Source organism: Euphorbia lathyris, chromosome 2 (genome assembly GCF_963576675.1).
Source record: "Euphorbia lathyris chromosome 2, ddEupLath1.1, whole genome shotgun sequence".
NCBI lineage: Eukaryota > Viridiplantae > Streptophyta > Magnoliopsida > Malpighiales > Euphorbiaceae > Euphorbia > Euphorbia lathyris.
This window is the reverse complement of record NC_088911.1, coordinates 83,638,544-83,656,171: the sequence shown is the minus strand read 5'-3', so window position 1 is coordinate 83,656,171 and position 17,628 is coordinate 83,638,544. Positions and strand designations below refer to the sequence as shown.

At 36.5% G+C, this 17,628-nt stretch overlaps 1 protein-coding gene across 1 annotated transcript; it reads left to right on the top strand.

The window, feature by feature from the left end:
* Positions 1 to 6,787: 6,787 nt before the first annotated feature.
* On the top strand, positions 6,788 to 11,323 carry LOC136218760 (uncharacterized). Its single transcript, XM_066005847.1, has 7 exons — positions 6,788 to 6,988; positions 7,205 to 7,276; positions 7,395 to 7,562; positions 8,236 to 8,406; positions 8,620 to 8,829; positions 10,095 to 10,183; positions 10,605 to 11,323. The coding sequence occupies exons 1-7, from the start codon at positions 6,913 to 6,915 to the stop codon at positions 11,253 to 11,255; spliced, it is 1,437 nt and encodes a 478-aa protein (XP_065861919.1). The 5' UTR covers positions 6,788 to 6,912; the 3' UTR covers positions 11,256 to 11,323.
* Positions 11,324 to 17,628: the final 6,305 nt, after the last annotated feature.

Here is a 17,628-nt window from a genome sequence, read left to right as displayed (position 1 = left end):
AAATACGGCTCCTAAAGCATGCATTTGATAAGAACGCGTCAAGAACATGTATTCTTTCATTATCCAACCTAGAGACATCCAGTCAGTTAGGACCAATTTTCTGTAAAAAATCTCTCATGTAGGGTCCTTCGCGTAAGGTCGAGTCAATTCTTTGATCCTCTCTCGTCTGCGGTGACGAGGAGCGTAGATTAGGTTTTACTATTCACGTACGTTAACGGGCATTAGGTAAGTTTTTACTATTCACGTCGTTTTCACTATTTACGTGCATTAGCTAAGTTTTTACTATTCACGTTTTACTATTCACGTGCACTATTCACATGCACTAGCTAAGTTTTTACTATTCACGTTGTCACTATTCACATGCACTATTCACGTTCTACTATTCACGTGCATTAGCTAAGTTTTTACTATTCACGTTGTTACTATTCACGTGCATTAGCTAAGTTTTTACTATTCCCGTGCACTATTCACGTTTTACTATTCATGTGCACTATTCACGTGCACTATTCACGTTTTTACTATTCACATCGTTTTTACTGTCAACATGCATAAATTCGTAGTGTACTATTCACATGCATATAGCGCGCATTCTTACAAAAACAAACAGGTGTTACGTGTAAATAAAGGAATTCACGTTTTCTAGCTAAGGTCCTCTAAGGTAGTCTAAGAGTTAGCATGCAAATCATGTTCGTATAGGAGTGCTAAATCCTAGAGTTCAAATCAAATAAAAGTGAGAAACCACTTACCTCGTTGCAGCGTGTCCTGCTCAAGTGTGTTGTAGGGTCGTGGAAGGTATCCACTCTATCCAGGTTTACATAAACCTCGTCCATGCCTCGGGTGCCATCCCATTCGTCTAAATCCATCCCGAGAATAATCCAAATTGAAGTCTAGTGAGAGAAAGAGGAGAGAGAAGGTGTGGGGTTGAAATGAAACCCCACCACTTTATATAGGAAAAGGGAATGACATTCCCGTAAATAGTGAAAAAAGTACGATTTGACATAAAGGTAAAAAGTAAATAATTAATTACCAGGTGCACAGACCTCCGATTTGCAGTCCGTTTCAGCCTGCATTTCTCCCAGACAGTGACTAACATTGTCAAAACATCAATTCCAGACAACAGCTAATTTTTACAGAACAGTGATACCAGTCAAAATACAGACGACAGTCAACAGAAAAACAATCAGTAGTCTATTTCATTTCGGACTCAGACGTGTGCCCATCGAATCATCGAGATGATAGCTCCAGTGAGAAAATACAGACAGCAGTGTGGTAAGAAAATCCAGAAACAGAACCCGCTTTTTTGCCATTTGACTCACGGTCGCAGACCGAAGTTGCTTTTTAGCCATTTGACTCACGGTCGCAGACCGTAGTTGCTTTTGAGCCATTTGACTCTCGGTCGCAGACCGGAGTTGCCTTTGAGCCATCTGACTCACGGTCGCAGATCGGAGTTGCTTTTGAGCCATTTGACTCACGGTCGCAGACCGGAGTTGCTTTTGAGCCATCTGACTCACGGTCGCAGACCGGAGTTGCTTTTGAGCCATCTGACTCACGGTCGCAGACCGGAGTTGCTTTTGAGCCATCTGACTCACGGTCGCAGACCGGAGTTGCTTTTGAGCCATTTGACTCACGGTCGCAGATCGGAGTTGCTTTTGAGCCATCTGACTCACGGTCGCAGATCGGAGTTGCTTTTGAGCCATCTGACTCATGGTCGCAGATCGGAGTTGCTTTTGAGCCATATTTACCTAAGATCGTAGACTAGGGTAGCTGTTTAGCCATTATCCCCGCGATCTTGAAATGGGGTAGCTGTTTAGCCATTATCCCCGCAATCTTGAAATAGGGTAGCTGTTTATCCACTATCCCCGCGATCTTGAAATGGGGTAGCTGTTTAGCCATTATCCCCGCGATCTTGAAATAGGGTAGCTGTTTAGCCATTATCCCAGCAGTCGTAAATCAGGGTAGCTATTTAGCCATTATCCCCGCGATCTTGAAATGGGGTAGCTGTTTAGCCATTATCCCCGCGATCTTGAAATGGGGTAGCTGTTTAGCCATTATCCCCGCAATCTTGAAATAGGGTAGCTGTTTAGCCATTATCCCCGCAATCTTGAAATGGGGTAGCTGTTTAGCCACTATCCCCGCGATCTTGAAATGGGGTAGCTGTTTAGCCATTATCCCCGCGATCTTGAAATGGGGTAGCTGTTTAGCCACTATCCCCGCAATCTTGAAATAGGGTAGCTGTTTAGCCATCATCCCCGCGATCTTGAAATAGGGTAGCTTTTTAGCCATTATCCCCGCGATCTTGAAATAGGGTAGCTGTTTAGCCATTATCCCAGCAGTCGTAAATCAGGGTAGCTATTTAGCCATTATCCCCGCAATCTTGAAATAGGGTAGCTGTTTAGCCATTATCCCCGCGGTCGTAAACTAGGGTAGCTATTTAGCCATTATCCCCGCGGTCGTGAACTAGGGTGCAGCCCGAAGCAGAGTCTGGTGCAGTCAGAGAGCAACGCCGGAGCGCGCAGCGCAAAGGTCAGGTATGTTTCCTCCTACTCGTTACGTGTCTTTTACTTTTATATGTTTTACATTGCATGTGTTACGTTAGCAAAAACGTTTTCGAACCACACACATCACTGTCAAAATAGAAAAGTAGGGGCAACTGTAGACACCGAGTCGGAGGACCTGTGACGAAAACCTGAAACAAGACGGTCGAAGCGATTGATTCCGGAAGTTTTGAAAAATATATAAAGAATAATAAGCTGAGGAAAATTAACGGCACGGCGCGGGCACACAACGGCATCCCGCACGCGAACGACGATGGTCGAACGCCCGCTTGACGGCTCGAGACGTGCGCGCGACGTCCGTCGGACGCACCACGAGTGGCACGCTCTCGACGCCCGAGCAATGCCTAGGACCGCTGGCGGTGCGCGCCCTTGTGGGCCGTTGAGCACACGTGCCTGGCAGCGCGGGGCGCGCGTTCGGCGGTCGCGACGTGCGAGCGTCTAGCTGCGCGGAACGCGCGCTCGGCGGCCACGGTGTGCACGCGTCCGACGGCGCGGGGCACGCCCCAAGGGTCGCCGGGCGGGCACCCAACCACGTCGGGCGAACGCCCAACGCGTCGGGCGGACGCCCGACGAGGGTTGGGCGCTCGCCCAATATTGTTGGGCGGCCGCCCAACCACAATGGGCGACGCCCAATTTTTTTTGGGCGTCGCCCATTGTTCCGGGATCCGTTTCCCTATATAAGGGCACGAATGCCAAGGTGAAAGAGGAGGATTTTTTGGGGGGAGAGCTTTCTCACACTAGATATTTTTCTAGAGAGAGGAAGTGGATTTTTTGGGAAAAAAAACATTTTTTTTTCCTAAAATTGAAAATCTCTAAATTTCCTAAGTTCAATTTTTACTAAATTTTTCATAAAAACGGGAACTCGCGGTTCGTGGAATCAATCGGCTTCGACTGTCAAATACCGAATTAAAGGTATTATCCGAGGACTAGACTCTTTATTTTATTTAATTTATTCTCTCCTTCTATTTATTTTTTTATGCTATAGTTTTTATTCCTTTAGTTATTTATTTATTTTGTCACGTTTTATTTAATTAACGTATTTATTTAATTTTCGTTTCGTGTTAAATAAAATTCGGTTTTGTTTTAAAATAAAAACCTCGTTTTGGATATCCCAATACGAACCGTGATCCGATAAAAAGGTAGTTCGGGTATCGAAAATGTTGTAATTATAAGTTTTTAATTTAAAAGAGGTTTCCAAATAACGTTTTAAAATAAAAACATCGTTTTAGGAACTTCCGTTTTCGACTATGATCCATATTTGGTAGTTCGGAAGTCCAAAACGATTGAATTAGATTTAATTTAAAGCTTTTGAATAAATCTGGAAAATATTGGAGTGCTGCTGTAATTTGCCAATTCTGTCACTAAATGCTGTTTACCGACGGATTTTCCGTCGGTAAATCTGTCAAAATGTAAAAAATACCATTTCATTCCCTTTTTCTTAACTTATAGACTTTTAATCCTTAGTATATATATATATGATTATGTAATACATTCTTTTCAAATTGTTTTAAAACTTTAACATATATAATTATTTTAGGAGATTGGTATTCCATTTTTATTCTAATTTTTTGTATATGTACATATTACTTTCTTTTTTATTATTATTCATTTAAATTACATTAAATTCTATTTTAAATGTTATTTACTTGGGCATTTTGGGAGATAATTAGTAGATATTGGGGGATGAACATATAGTCTTTTTGACATTAGGATTATATTAGTTATGTATATATATATATAGTTTTGGGGTATATTTGGGTTATCTTAATTATTGTTAAATAAAATTATTTTGAGTGATAGAGGCTATTTTCCTATTTATGAATTTCATTCACTATTTTCTTATGTTTAAAGTATAAATATATTATTTTCATTATTCTTTCTTATATATGTATTAGATAGTATATTTTCTTTTACTCTTATTTTATGTCTTTTGGGCTAAAATGTGTAAATATATATCTATATTATTTTCTTTATTTCTTTTGGTCATTTATAAGTCCATGTTTCAAATGGGCTTCACTTGGAAAAATTAATTTTTGGGCCTAAATGTGTTTATTGATGTAATTATAATAGTTAGAGAGTCCATTAAATAAGTGGGGAAAATAAGTCACAAAAAGAGAGTTTTCAATTAAATTATTTAAGCTAATGAGTTTTCTTAAATCTCTAATGTAGATAAATAGAGTCATTTTGGTTGATATTTCAAATCGTCTTCAAAACACCACGTTTTAAAACCTTAGTCCGTTCCAACGACGGATTAAGCGAACATTGTAATCAAAATCGTTTTCTTTGTTAATAATGGAGATTTTGAATCGCTTTCTTAATGAATTTGTACAAAATAAAATTGACTTGTATGTTTAACCACGTTTTCTTATTAAAAGGCTTTTACTTTAACGTTTTCAATTACTCGAGTCGTTCCAACGGCGACTCGGGTAAGCTTCATCAAACGGGGTTTTAAAACGCACCTAAATCGTTCCAACGGCGATTAAGGTGCGAACCACGTAATAAACATCGTTTTTGGGGAAATAAGTTAATGTAGAATAAACATACAACATGACTTTTAAATACGGTTGTAAATAAATCACTTCTTTCTCCCCCCTCTCTGTGTATGTATAACATAAATGGGTGATTCTTTACTAATATGGCTTTTCAATAATATATGCTCAAAACGGTTTCTAAAAAGAGAAAGAAAAGGGTTTCAAATGAATTTTAAACTTAAAGAAGTATACGATTAGTCCGTTATCGCCTAACATGCTGAGTAGGAGGCCGGTGGTTCATAACCGGGCGATGTCGGGGTTCCTAGTAGCCTTTCTTCGGAAAGGAGCTAGCCTTCTCGGCTCGTACCTAAGTTTTCCGAACCCACACCGGTCTCCCGCAAGGGATCGGTGTTCATTTTCCCATTCGTGGGTGGCGACTCTTCCATATCTCCGAGCTCCGGTCCTGCCGAGCAGCTTGATTCCACGATTGGTTGCTTTCGGCGCCAATCACCGCTTATGTCGCCATGAGGTTGTCCACCCCCCGGTCCGCCCGGGAGATTAGGCCGCGGCACCTCGTCTAACACCTCCTTAGCTTTCTTGGAAGAAGAGACATGCTCATCTCTCTTCCTCTTTTGTCCAGGATCATGTTGAAATTTATTGTAGATATATCATAAGCTAACATACAAGTAAGCTAATAAAGAAGCTAAGCTAAAATGAGCTAACATAGGCTAAAATAAGAGAGATATCGACAAGTAGGTTGTCGATATCTATGTGATATCGACAATCAGGTTGTCGGTATCACATAGATATCGAGAACCTAATTGTCGATATCTATATGATATCGACAATTAGGTTGTCGATATCTATGTGATATTGACACATATCGACAAAAACACTTATCAATTGCAAATAGGATATCGATTGATATCGACAAATATATGCACGAAAATAGAAAATAAATAAACAAGGAATGTAGGGTTTGTCGATATCACGTTGATATCGGCAACTGCAAACCCAGATGAACCCTAACACCAGAAGAAGTAAGCAAAACGAAAGATTCCTTATCAAACCCAACAAATGTACATACAATACAAGAACCCATAAGTAAAATCAAGTTATTTACCCTATTTTTCGTCCTTCCTTCTGCATCCGATTCGTTCTCTGTGCTTCGCGTTCTCGCCATGTCCACTCGGAGTTAGAGAGATTCGCCGGAGGAAATCGTCGGATTCGCGCAATGAAACACCGATAAGTTAGAGAGAGAGAGCGGAGTGTTAGGTTAGAGAGAGCGGGGTGTTAGAGAGATGAATTTCATTCATTTATGACGAGGGCAAAGTTCGAAGTATTTGTTAAAATATGTTGGTTTTGTAATTTTTTTTAAAAGAAGCTACAAATGTAAACTATCCCCTAAAAGGGGTTAGTTTAGTAATTGTCCCGATGTTTCTTAAGAGTAGATGAAGGTTAATGTGAGTTAAATGTTTACTTCCATTAACCTCCAAACTCTAAACTCCAAATCGGGGGTTAATGAGAATAACCTAAAGTTTTTTAAATTTTTTTGTCTCTAGAGATTAAATTAATTTTTAACTTCTATTTCCATCACTTCCCTTTCATTTTCATTACGTTCTTTAACTCTCACCTCCGTTAACTTTAAAACTCCCAACCAAAGGCTTAAATAAGAACTATGGTAGAGAACCTTTTTAATTAAAAGAAAAAAAAAAATTTGTATTGCTTTACTTTTAAGGAGAGAAAAAGAAAATTTTAAAAAGAATAGAGGTAAAGGCGAAAGGGTGAGAGATATTAAAGCAGCCTTTACTCTCTCTGGGTGCTTTTTCCAGTCCAGCGGCAACTGGTACTTGTTTGGTTCCAATCCAAACCAGTTTCTCACAACTATGAGAAGATCGCATCTCCCTTTTGCTTCTGTACTATTACTTGTGCTTGCTTTTCAAGCTTATGCTGCTCCACCAGGTCTCTCTATTTTTCTATTCCTCTCTTGCTTCACTTCCACCTGCTGTTTCTTTATGGTGCTCAATTCTTTGATCCTGAAACTTTTGTCTCTTCTTTTTTGTCTTAATTGGTTATGAGCTTATCTTCTGATTTCAGATATGATCTTGTTGCTTTTATGGTGTGACTTTTTTTACTTCTCTTTCTCTAATGAAAAGAGATTTGTGTTGTGTCTCTCAGGGCCGTTGATTAAGCACTTGTCTACACTTCTCAAATGGACTGCTAGGTCTTCCTCTAAGACACCTCAATCAGGTAATTTGATCTGCCACTTCTGTTTTCAAGAGTTTCCTTTTTGTTAAGTGGGTTATCAACTAATTTGATCTGTCATTTGTGTTGATATTTAATCATTTGGTTTGTTGTTTTTAAGCAGATGCGAATTATCTTCAGTTTGAAGATGGCTACTTAGTTGAGACTGTTGTGGAGGGGAATGAAATTGGAGTGGTTCCCTATAAAATCCGCGTCTCTGAGGATGGTGAACTATACGCTGTTGATGAAGTTAAAAGCAACATTGTTAAAATTACTCCGCCATTATCCCAATGTATGCATTTTCTTTCCCCGCTTTCGTTCTTTCCGTTAAAGTACTTTAGGCTGTCTTTGGACGAGAATAGATTGTGGAAAATCCCAATAGTTGTTGACATTATGGCTCCTTAATTTGTAATCATCAGGAGCCAGAAAGCAGTCAATTTGTCCATTCAACTAAGCACAACTAAATGATGTGTATGGAATATAAATCAAGTTGATATAAGCTTAATTACTCTGTCTTTGGATGGTACAAAACCAGGTTGGTATGCACTTGTACTGTCTTTGGTTTTGCCTAACACTACAAGCAGAAAGAGACTCGGAGTTGAGTTCTATCCTTTGCTTGTACCACGATATTAATAATCTATGGTAGATTTAAGTACAGTTGCCAATCTGTTCCTTCTTTTTCAGTGAAAGGAAATTAAAAGAATTTTATAAAGAAAAGATGAAAAGCCATCATGCATTTACACCAAATTCAAAACCTAGATTACCGGCTTGAAATTTTTTTCTTCTAGAACGACTAATAAAATCCACTTTTCTAGCTCTTTAAACATGGCATTCTCACCAATCACTAGTTATGGTGCCTTTTCTTATCATTGTAGCAGAATGATTTGGATTTATTGAGTGGAGTTGCTGCTATGTGGGTTTTCCCCCCCCAATGTGAATCATTATTGATACTTCTATTCTTGCAGACAGTAGGGCAAGATTGGTGGCTGGATCATTTCAGGGTTATACAGGCCATGTGGATGGGAAATCAAATGAAGCTCGTTTCAATCATCCAAAGGGTGTAACTATGGATGACAAAGGGAATGTGTATGTTGCTGATACGCTAAATCTTGCCATCAGAAAGATCGGAGATTCTGGTATGGATTTTTGTATCAGAAACTAGGCTGTGTATATCTATTTTGTTAATAAGTCCCTTTCTCCCATAAGACTGTGCAAAATATCACATGTAAGGTCGCTTCTGCTAGACATACAAGACATTAGGAGAATTTATGACCACTTTTGGAACTTCAAACGTTGAAGATGTTCATTATTTATACCAAAGAAACTGTTGAAAATGAAAATTGTTTTAGGTGTGACAACCATTGCTGGTGGAAAGTCAAATGTTGCTGGCTACAGGGATGGACCTAGTGAGGATGCGAAGTTCTCAACTGATTTTGATGTGGTGTATGTTCACTCTACTTGCTCTCTATTAGTTGTTGATAGAGGAAATGCTGCTCTTCGACAAATCTCTCTTAACCAAGAAGATTGTGATTACCAGTCCAGTTCCATTACTGTTACAGGTTTGGTACCAATCATTTGATTAAGGGATATGGTACCAAAATAGGCCTATGGTTTTTGGGAAGTATCAATTTAGGATCCTCTTACAAAATAGCACCAATATAGGTAAAAAAAGTACCAATTTAGGCCTCGATAACGGAATGAGACACGTCATTGATATTACTCCGTATGGAGAAATCAAAACTTACCGGAGTGATAGGAATGACGTGTCCAATCCGTTCTGGATGTGTAAATTGATACCATTTTTTAAACATTAAGTCTATATTGGTACTATTTTGTATGTGGAGCCTAAATTGATACTTGGCCTATTTTGGTACCTTATCCCTTTGATTAATAAGCATTTGCAACAAATAACTTGCACTATTTAGATCATAGGTTTATTGCACACATTTCAATATTTCAGAACAGAGAGTACCTTTTATTTCATATAATTTCCATGAGTACATGATTCAGCACTGAGTGTGCTCACGGACATGTTCGTTGGGAGATAGTTCCAGCTATTAAATGCGTCATTCATTTCTACATTCAATGGTACTTTTAGTTTAAATCTTTACTTTTAGGCAAGAGATAAGAAAGCACTACTTTATAAAAGAAAAAGGGATCAGATAAGAAATTTCACATTTTGGTGTCAAGTAAAATGACCACTTCCAAAAGCATTTTGAAGAAGAGATCAATCTTAGAATATCATAAATACAATACTGTTTCAGCCTGCTGGGTGTGAATAATGTGTCCCATAAACCAGTGGTTTGTTGAAGGTGATAAATATGACCATTGAAGGAAAACACAGCCATCATATATTGTCATAAGTAGAGGGCTATTAGTGACTAAGAGGAGCTTGTATCAACATTCAAGAAACCATGTCTGTAAAATTCAAATATCTCATACTGCTTTTCTGCTTTTTTCAATGATAATGCTACTAATGATCATTGGCTAAATACATTTTTTAGCCCTTGAAATTGTCACATTTGTTCTATCTGGTCCTTATATTTTTATTTTGTTTAATGAAGCTCTTGAACAATTATTTTATTTGATTGAGCCTGAACAATAAGTTTTGTTTGATGGGAGTCCTTGAGCAATTGTTTTTGTTTGATTGAGCCCTTGAACAATTTACATATTGAGAACCCATTCAGTCTTAAACCGGAGGAAAAAGAGTTGGGGGTGGTAAATAAGAAGAACACTTATGAGAAATGCAGATATGGAATTTATCTTCTCTCACTTCTGTCTTGAATTTCCTGATTGATGAACATGTTTCTTGGTCCTTTGGCAGATCTCCTTATGGTTGTTGGTGCTGTCTTGGCTGGATACATTACATGCTTGCTTCAGCAGGGATTTGGGCCTTCTTTCTTCTCAAGAACGGTATGTTTATGACTTATTTTGGAATTCACTTCTGATTTTTACATCACATGCATATGCTTCAGCAGGGATTTTTGGACCTTCATTCTTCTCAAGAGCAGTAAAACTCTTGCTTAGGAATATGCTTATTTTAACCTCTTTATTAAACAGAAATAACTTGAAGATTTTAGATGCTTAATAAAAAAACAATATACTTAGCCTCTCCTTTCAAGGTGTCTGATTTTTTTTTTTTTTAATTGAGCATTCTTCATCTTTGCTGAAAGAAGACTGGTTAATATTTTGGTATTGCCTGTTCTAATGCTATAAATTTATAATAATCTTCAAACTTTCTTATGCGCTTCTATCTCAATGAAGTTATACTTTTTCAATCACTTTTGATTTTCTTTCATGATATGTTTTAGTTTACTTCTTATCACTAATGCAGCGACTATATCCGGAGAGTGACTTCAAAGAGCACCCAAGTATGGAGAAACCAACTCCTATGATGGAGAACATGAAAGACGAGCCTAGGTGGCCAACTTTTGGACAACTTGTAATTGATCTGTCAAAACTTGCAGTTGAGGCACTGGCTAGTGTTTTCCTCTACTTCATTCCTGCATGGTTCAGATCAAATGGACCCAAGAAAGGCCTTACACCCCTGAAAGATTCCCTTAGGATGCCTGAAGATGAAGTCGAACCCCCATTGGCTCAGAGGCAGACTGTTCCTGTTGCTTTATCCGAAACTAGGAAGGTCCATACTCCTAATCCAAGTGATAATTACTCAGAAATGAAGCCACCAAAGATGAAGTCAGCCAGTTTTAGGGATCCTTCATTATCAAGCAAGCATCGATCCTCAAAACGACAAGAATATGCAGAATTCTATGGATCTGGTGAGGTACCTACCACTGGCAGGTCCAAGAGCCATAAAGAGAAAACAAGGCATCGGCAACGAGATAAGAGTGGAGAGGTAGTCTTTGGAGCAAGTCCAGCGGAGCCAAAACCCGTCGATATGAAGCCTGTGGATTATAGTAATCCAAAATTTGAGCATTACAGTATGAGAAGCAAATATGGATCTGACAATCCCTACCAATATTAAATAATGAACTGATACTCTTAATTGTGGATACCATATCATATCCTTTTAATATTTATAATTTTGCTCTATATTACTAATCTCATTTTCAAATCAAAACTGCAAGCAAGCATTCAGTTGCTGCTACCCAAAACGTAGTTACGACTCATGAGAATGTGAGGGGGAATTCATTTGGATAATGCTATTGAGAGGGTGAGAAGGTAAGGCTTCTCTAGGTTTTAGAAACCTGCTTAATTTTTTCACAAGAAACTGAAAAAGTATTGTGAACAAGGGTCAATTTGGCCTTATAATTAACTTGCCTCAAATTAGGGACGAGTAAAATTGACCAATAACCGGTAACCGTATCGAAACCGAACAGAAATGGTAGTTTGGTTCCGTTATTTATTTAGTTTGGTTCAGTTTGCTTTTGAAAATGGAGTAGTTTGGTTATCGATTTAGTTATTAAAAATAAAATGGTGATATCGAAATCTAGCCAAATTATATTTATAATATAAAAATATATTTTATTTTTGGTAACAATAAAAACATATTTTATGTGTATATTATTCTACATTTTTATATTCCATTATTAAGCTTATTCAACTCGGTTTGGTTTTAGTTTTAAGGAAAATTTCAGTTCGGTTAATCAACAGTTTGGTTTGGTTATTAATCGAATCGAACCGATGCTAAACTTTACCTGAAATTGAACTTTGGATATTGATTTAACACTTCAACTTTGTCATTTTAACCAAATTAATTTAAAATGACACATTTAGCATTAGAAATTGATATGTGCTGAATAATTATGTTGAAAAAATGTTGTTGTAAAATACATTAAGACAATAAAATAAGAAAATAAATAACTCAAAAGAAAATAAGAGCTAAATACAATTTGAGTTTAGAAAATAAAAAAAATTGGGTGTAACCGAAAACCTCATATATACAATATAAAAATATTTTGTATGTATATATATATATAATATTTATTCTACATATTTTTATCATTTTATTTAGTTATTTAACATATTTACGATTTTTTTGGTAAGAAGGGAAGAAAAAAAAAACAAACAAACAAAAACCTAACCCGGGATCAGTCTAGGAAGACTGACCCCAATCCTATCCTCAAGAAGAGAAGGTAACAGAAAAGAAGGAGGAACGGAAAGGGTAGAAACACCTAACATCCCCCCATGCCCAGCAGCTGCCAAGCGATCCGCCACGCGGTTTTGCTCCCTATAAATATGGGAGAAGGTAAGAGAATCGAAGGCAGGACGAAGCCTCAAGATGGCTTTAATGAGATTCTGACTCTTAAGACAAACAGCCTGTCTATCCGAAATCCTGTTGATAGCCTCCAAATTGTCAGACTCCACCGAAAGTCTTTTAACACCCATGCGAATGGCGAGTTTAATGCCAGACAAGATCCCCCAGAGCTCTGCAGTAAAGGAGGAGCCCGTACCTAAGTTATGGGTAAACCCAGCCAGCCAGGCGCCACCAGCATCCCGAAGAACTCCACCAGCAGCAATTCTGCCATTACTAAGGCAGGAGCCATCCGTATTCAACTTGACAACCCCTTTCCTGGGCTTCCTCCAACCAACTAACTGGACCTCTTTAACCGGGGAGGGGTGAACCAGGGGCTCTCCTTCAAAACTCTTTGTAATAACAGAGAGTTTTTTCGAGAAGTAAAACCGGAGGTCAGGAATAAAGACAGTCTTCTCAGCAAATAACTCTTCATTCCTCCATTTCCACATTTGGTGACAAATAATAGCGAAGAGAATAGCCTCGTGCTCCATACTGGCCAACAAATTCCCATTAACGCCTTCAGAGAACCAGTCAATATCAGAGAACCCCATAAAGGAAGGAAGGATATGGTGAGGAAGGACCCCTTCCCAAACCTTTCTACTATTCGGGCAATCCCTCAAAGCATGGCACAAGGTTTCCACATGGCCGCTGCATCTGCTACAGGCACCAGATACAGCCAAGTGCCTTCTGTGTCTATCTGCATTCGTGAGGAGCCTGTCTTTGACTCCCAGCCATAGGAAACTCCTAATGCGGTAGGGGACTTTGAGGGCCCAAATGGACTTCCAAATTTCCAAAGGAGGATCAGCCCTATTAGGGGTAAAAGCTTCATAGGCCGATTTGCAAGAATAAGAACCATTATTAGTCAAGGCCCAGCAGTGTCTGTCCTTATCCTCCTCCTGATTACTAATCTTCACACCTCTAATATTAAGGAGGGTCTCCAGGCTAAGAAAGGAGTCGAACTTAGACCAGATCCAGTCTCCCTCCGAGTCCACCACATCAGCAATTCTCCAGGAGAGGAGATCATTCGGCGGAGGGGCGATGCACACCTCAATCAACGGTTTGTCACCAATCCAGGTGTCATACCAGAAACTAATGGATCTCCCATTACCCACCTCCAAGCCAATCCCCGTACAGAACTCAGCAAAAACAGCACTAAGCCCTTTCCAGAGGAAGGAACAGCTGACAACCCTCTATTTCATTAGTTTATATTCATTATGGTTTTTTTAATTTTTTTACTTATTATAATAAATTTTTTCAGTCATTGATTAGTGTTCGAATCAAACCGATAAAATTTGGTTTAGTTATATTCAATTGTTAACAATTTAATTTTAAGAAAGATGTCAGTTCAGTTATCCAACAGTTTGGCTCGATTGTTACCCAAACTGAACTGATGCTAACTTCTATCTCAAATTGAACTTTGGATATTGATTTAGTACTTTTTGGTCAAATTAATTTAAAATGACACATTTAGCATAGAAATTGATAAAATTATGAATTATATGGTAAAAAACATGTTGTTATGAAATACATTATAATAATAAAATAAGAAAATAAATAACTCGATAAGAGCTAAGACCATCTCCAACCATTCTCTATAATCTATTTTTAGAGTAAAAGTGCACTCCAATGGCACTCTAAACCCTTACTCTATTTTTAGAGTAAGGCTTTTGATACTCTATATATGCAATGGCGGACAAAACTCTATATAAATTTTTTTTAGACAAAATAACATTAATTGAAAAAAATATATTTTAGTACATAATTGCTATTCGATACAAAATGTTCTAAAATAATAATAAAAAATTTCTAATGCTAAGTAGATCGACGATTACGAGGTGGCAATTTACATCTACGATTTGTCATAGTTTGAAAACGATCTGCTGCCTCTACCTATACTGCTTCTTTTTAGGGTTAAGGTGCAAAAATACCTCAAACGTTTTTTGTCAGGAGCAATTTTACCCTCTAACGTCTAAAATGGTGCAATTTTACCCCTAATGTTTGTAGCCAAGAGCAATTTTACCCCTAACGTTGATAAATTGGATCAATTTCAGACATTATTATAAAATACATTCATTTTTTTTCTTTATTTTGCATCAATTGCATACCAATTTGTTCTAAAAAAAGGATATAATGTTTTTTGTAATTTAATAATAAAATTGGAGATTAATATTTATAAATTCGGTGAATTTTTTGAATTTTTTTTGTCTAATTCGTACAAAAGACAATATATTTTTAATATTTTTTTTCACATCCCAACATATGTTTGTGATTTGTTACTGATAAAATAATGCATGTGTGAAGTGTAGATGGCAAGATTCATGACCGAGAAGACAGTTTGATGAATTATTTCTCAAATTGACCCAATTTATCAACGTTAGGGGTAAAATTGCGCTTGACTTCCAATATTAGGGGTAAAATTGCTCCTGACCCAAAATGTTATGGGTTTTTTACACCTTAACCCTTCTTTTTATATAAAATACCCACAAGGCAAAACGGCGTCGTTTTGAGGGGAACCAAAACGACGTCGTTTTGGACTAAATTTTTTTTTAGGACTGATTATACCCCCTTTGACACCTCCCCCCCCATATGAAGAATAAAAAAGTCTTACATGAAACAAAAAAAAAAAGTCTTACTTTATTTTTAGAGTAAGGTCTAATGATTGTTTAAGAATAAAAATATCATTTTATATAATAAATAGTATGTAAAATTAATATAATAATAAAATATTATGTGTTAATAGAAATATTCTTGTTAGGATTATAAATAGAGTAGATGGTTGGAAATGGCCTAAACAGTTTAAGTTTAGAAAATAAAAAACTAAAAAGAAAATAAGAACTAAACATTTTAAGGTCACCTCTCCCCACAACTCAATTATACCATAGTTTTCAAATTTGATTCAGATTGGTCGGATAAACTTGATTCAATCGAAATTGGCAATTTTTTAAATTAGAGGTGGTTAGATTTTTTAACTTTTAGAAACTAACCAGAACCGTTCAAACCGACTAAAGTAACCATAAAGCAATTGATCTATTTTCAATTGAACGGTTTGATCTAGCTAAATTTCTAGCCATTTTACTGGCGGGAAAATGAAATTTGTACATTAGCAGATTCCAATTATGAATCTCTAGCATTTAAACATACACATGTTATCATTAGATTAGGTTTTAATTAATGATCTAGTATGAATAGTATGTCTATAAACAATAAATTTTTTTATTTCAGTAAATTTTATGCAAAAAATTTTTTTTTTTTTTAACATTAATACAATTTAAGCATTTAAATCTTAATTATATACAAAATAAAATTTAAAAGTCTAATAAATTACATAATTCAAAATTAATTATAATATATATAATCTAATGTTTTATTTATACAGTTGTTAATAATAATAATAATAACATTATAACTATAATTTATTATATTGAATTTATTAATTTGATATCTTTAAATATTAGTATATATATATATATATATATTTTGTTAATATTTAATATGTTGGAAAATTAAATGAAAATAAAAGTATTTTATATTATATTTTTAAATATCGATTGAATCCCTAATCTATAACCTTTATTTTTTTATTTTTTAAACGGTCTGATTTTAACAAAATAATACTCAAATTTTTTTTTTTTTTGGGAAGAATAACTATTGTATGAACTTCAAAATTCATATTTTCAAAAAAAAAAACAAAAGACATGGTATAGTTGATGGGCCTTCAAATTATGCCCAGCAAGTTTAGTTCATCTTGAGGGATCGGTTCTGTAGAGGACCCTACAATAGAGGAAATTACTGAAAAGTACCATCTTTTAAAGCCTTTTCCTTTATTATCGGTTCAACTTTTTTTTGGTAAGTAGCACTATCATTTTTTACGTGAATACTAGATGAGAATAGCATGATTATCATTCATATGGATTTACATTCATTAGCATTTAATAGTTTTCTTTTCTTACCTATTCACTCTTTGTATAAATATTTAATAGCATTTCCAGGAGTCCTTTTAGTTCATTCTTTGTATAAATACTTAATATTCGATTTAAGGTTAATGCACAAGAATTAATATTTGTAATTATTTTTAAATAAAAAGACATTATTATTTTTGTATTAATTGCATACATTAATTAAATTTTATCTATTCTCAAAATAAAAAAAACAATTTAAATAGGGATATATTTGGTAAAAGTCATTAATATGTATGGATTGACCCTCCCCGGTTAAAGAGGTCCAGTTAGTTGGTTGGAGGAAGCCCAGGGAAGGGGTTGTCAAGTTGAATACGGATGGCTCCTGCCTTAGTAATGGCAGAATTGCTGCTGGTGGAGTTCTTCGGGATGCTGGTGGCGCCTGGCTGGCTGGGTTTACCCATAACTTAGGTACGGGCTCCTCCTTTACTGCAGAGCTCTGGGGGATCTTGTCTGGCATTAAACTCGCCATTCGCATGGGTGTTAAAAGACTTTCGGTGGAGTCTGACAATTTGGAGGCTATCAACAGGATTTCGGATAGACAGGCTGTTTGTCTTAAGAGTCAGAATCTCATTAAAGCCATCTTGAGGCTTCGTCCTGCCTTCGATTCTCTTACCTTCTCCCATATTTATAGGGAGCAAAACCGCGTGGCGGATCGCTTGGCAGCTGCTGGGCATGGGGGATGTTAGGTGTTTCTACCCTTTCCGTTCCTCCTTCTTTTCTGTTACCTTCTCTTCTTGAGGATAGGATTGGGGTCAGTCTTCCTAGACTGATCCCGGGTTAGGTTTTTGTTTGTTTGTTTTTTTCTTCCCTTCTTACCAAAAAAAAAAAATATGTATGGATTGAATCAAAATGTCATCTATTATAAACAATTGACTTTTAGTCATTTAAGGTAAAATACATGTCAATTTCAACAATACTTCTCATACTTCCATTTTTTTTTATCATTAAAATTAGTATGTATTACTCCCTCCGTTTCATATTACATGACTTTTTAGAGAGTTATATAGAAATTAAGGATATTAGAAAAGAGACATTGTTGCCCCTTATTTATTGATTCCAATATTTATTTATTCTATAATAAGTCAATTATGCTAATTAATTTTCGTAAACCCGCATTTTATAGCCGAAAAAATGATGATTTA

Excerpts from the sequence above, each read along its gene's own strand:
- LOC136218760 (XM_066005847.1), top strand. The coding sequence starts at position 6,913 with ATGAGAAGATCGCATCTCCCTTTTGCTTCTGTACTATTACTTGTGCTT. Across the intron at positions 7,277-7,394 it reads CTCTAAGACACCTCAATCAG|ATGCGAATTATCTTCAGTTT; the intron begins GTAATTTGATCT and ends GTTTTTAAGCAG. Across the intron at positions 8,407-8,619 it reads CAGAAAGATCGGAGATTCTG|GTGTGACAACCATTGCTGGT; the intron begins GTATGGATTTTT and ends AAATTGTTTTAG.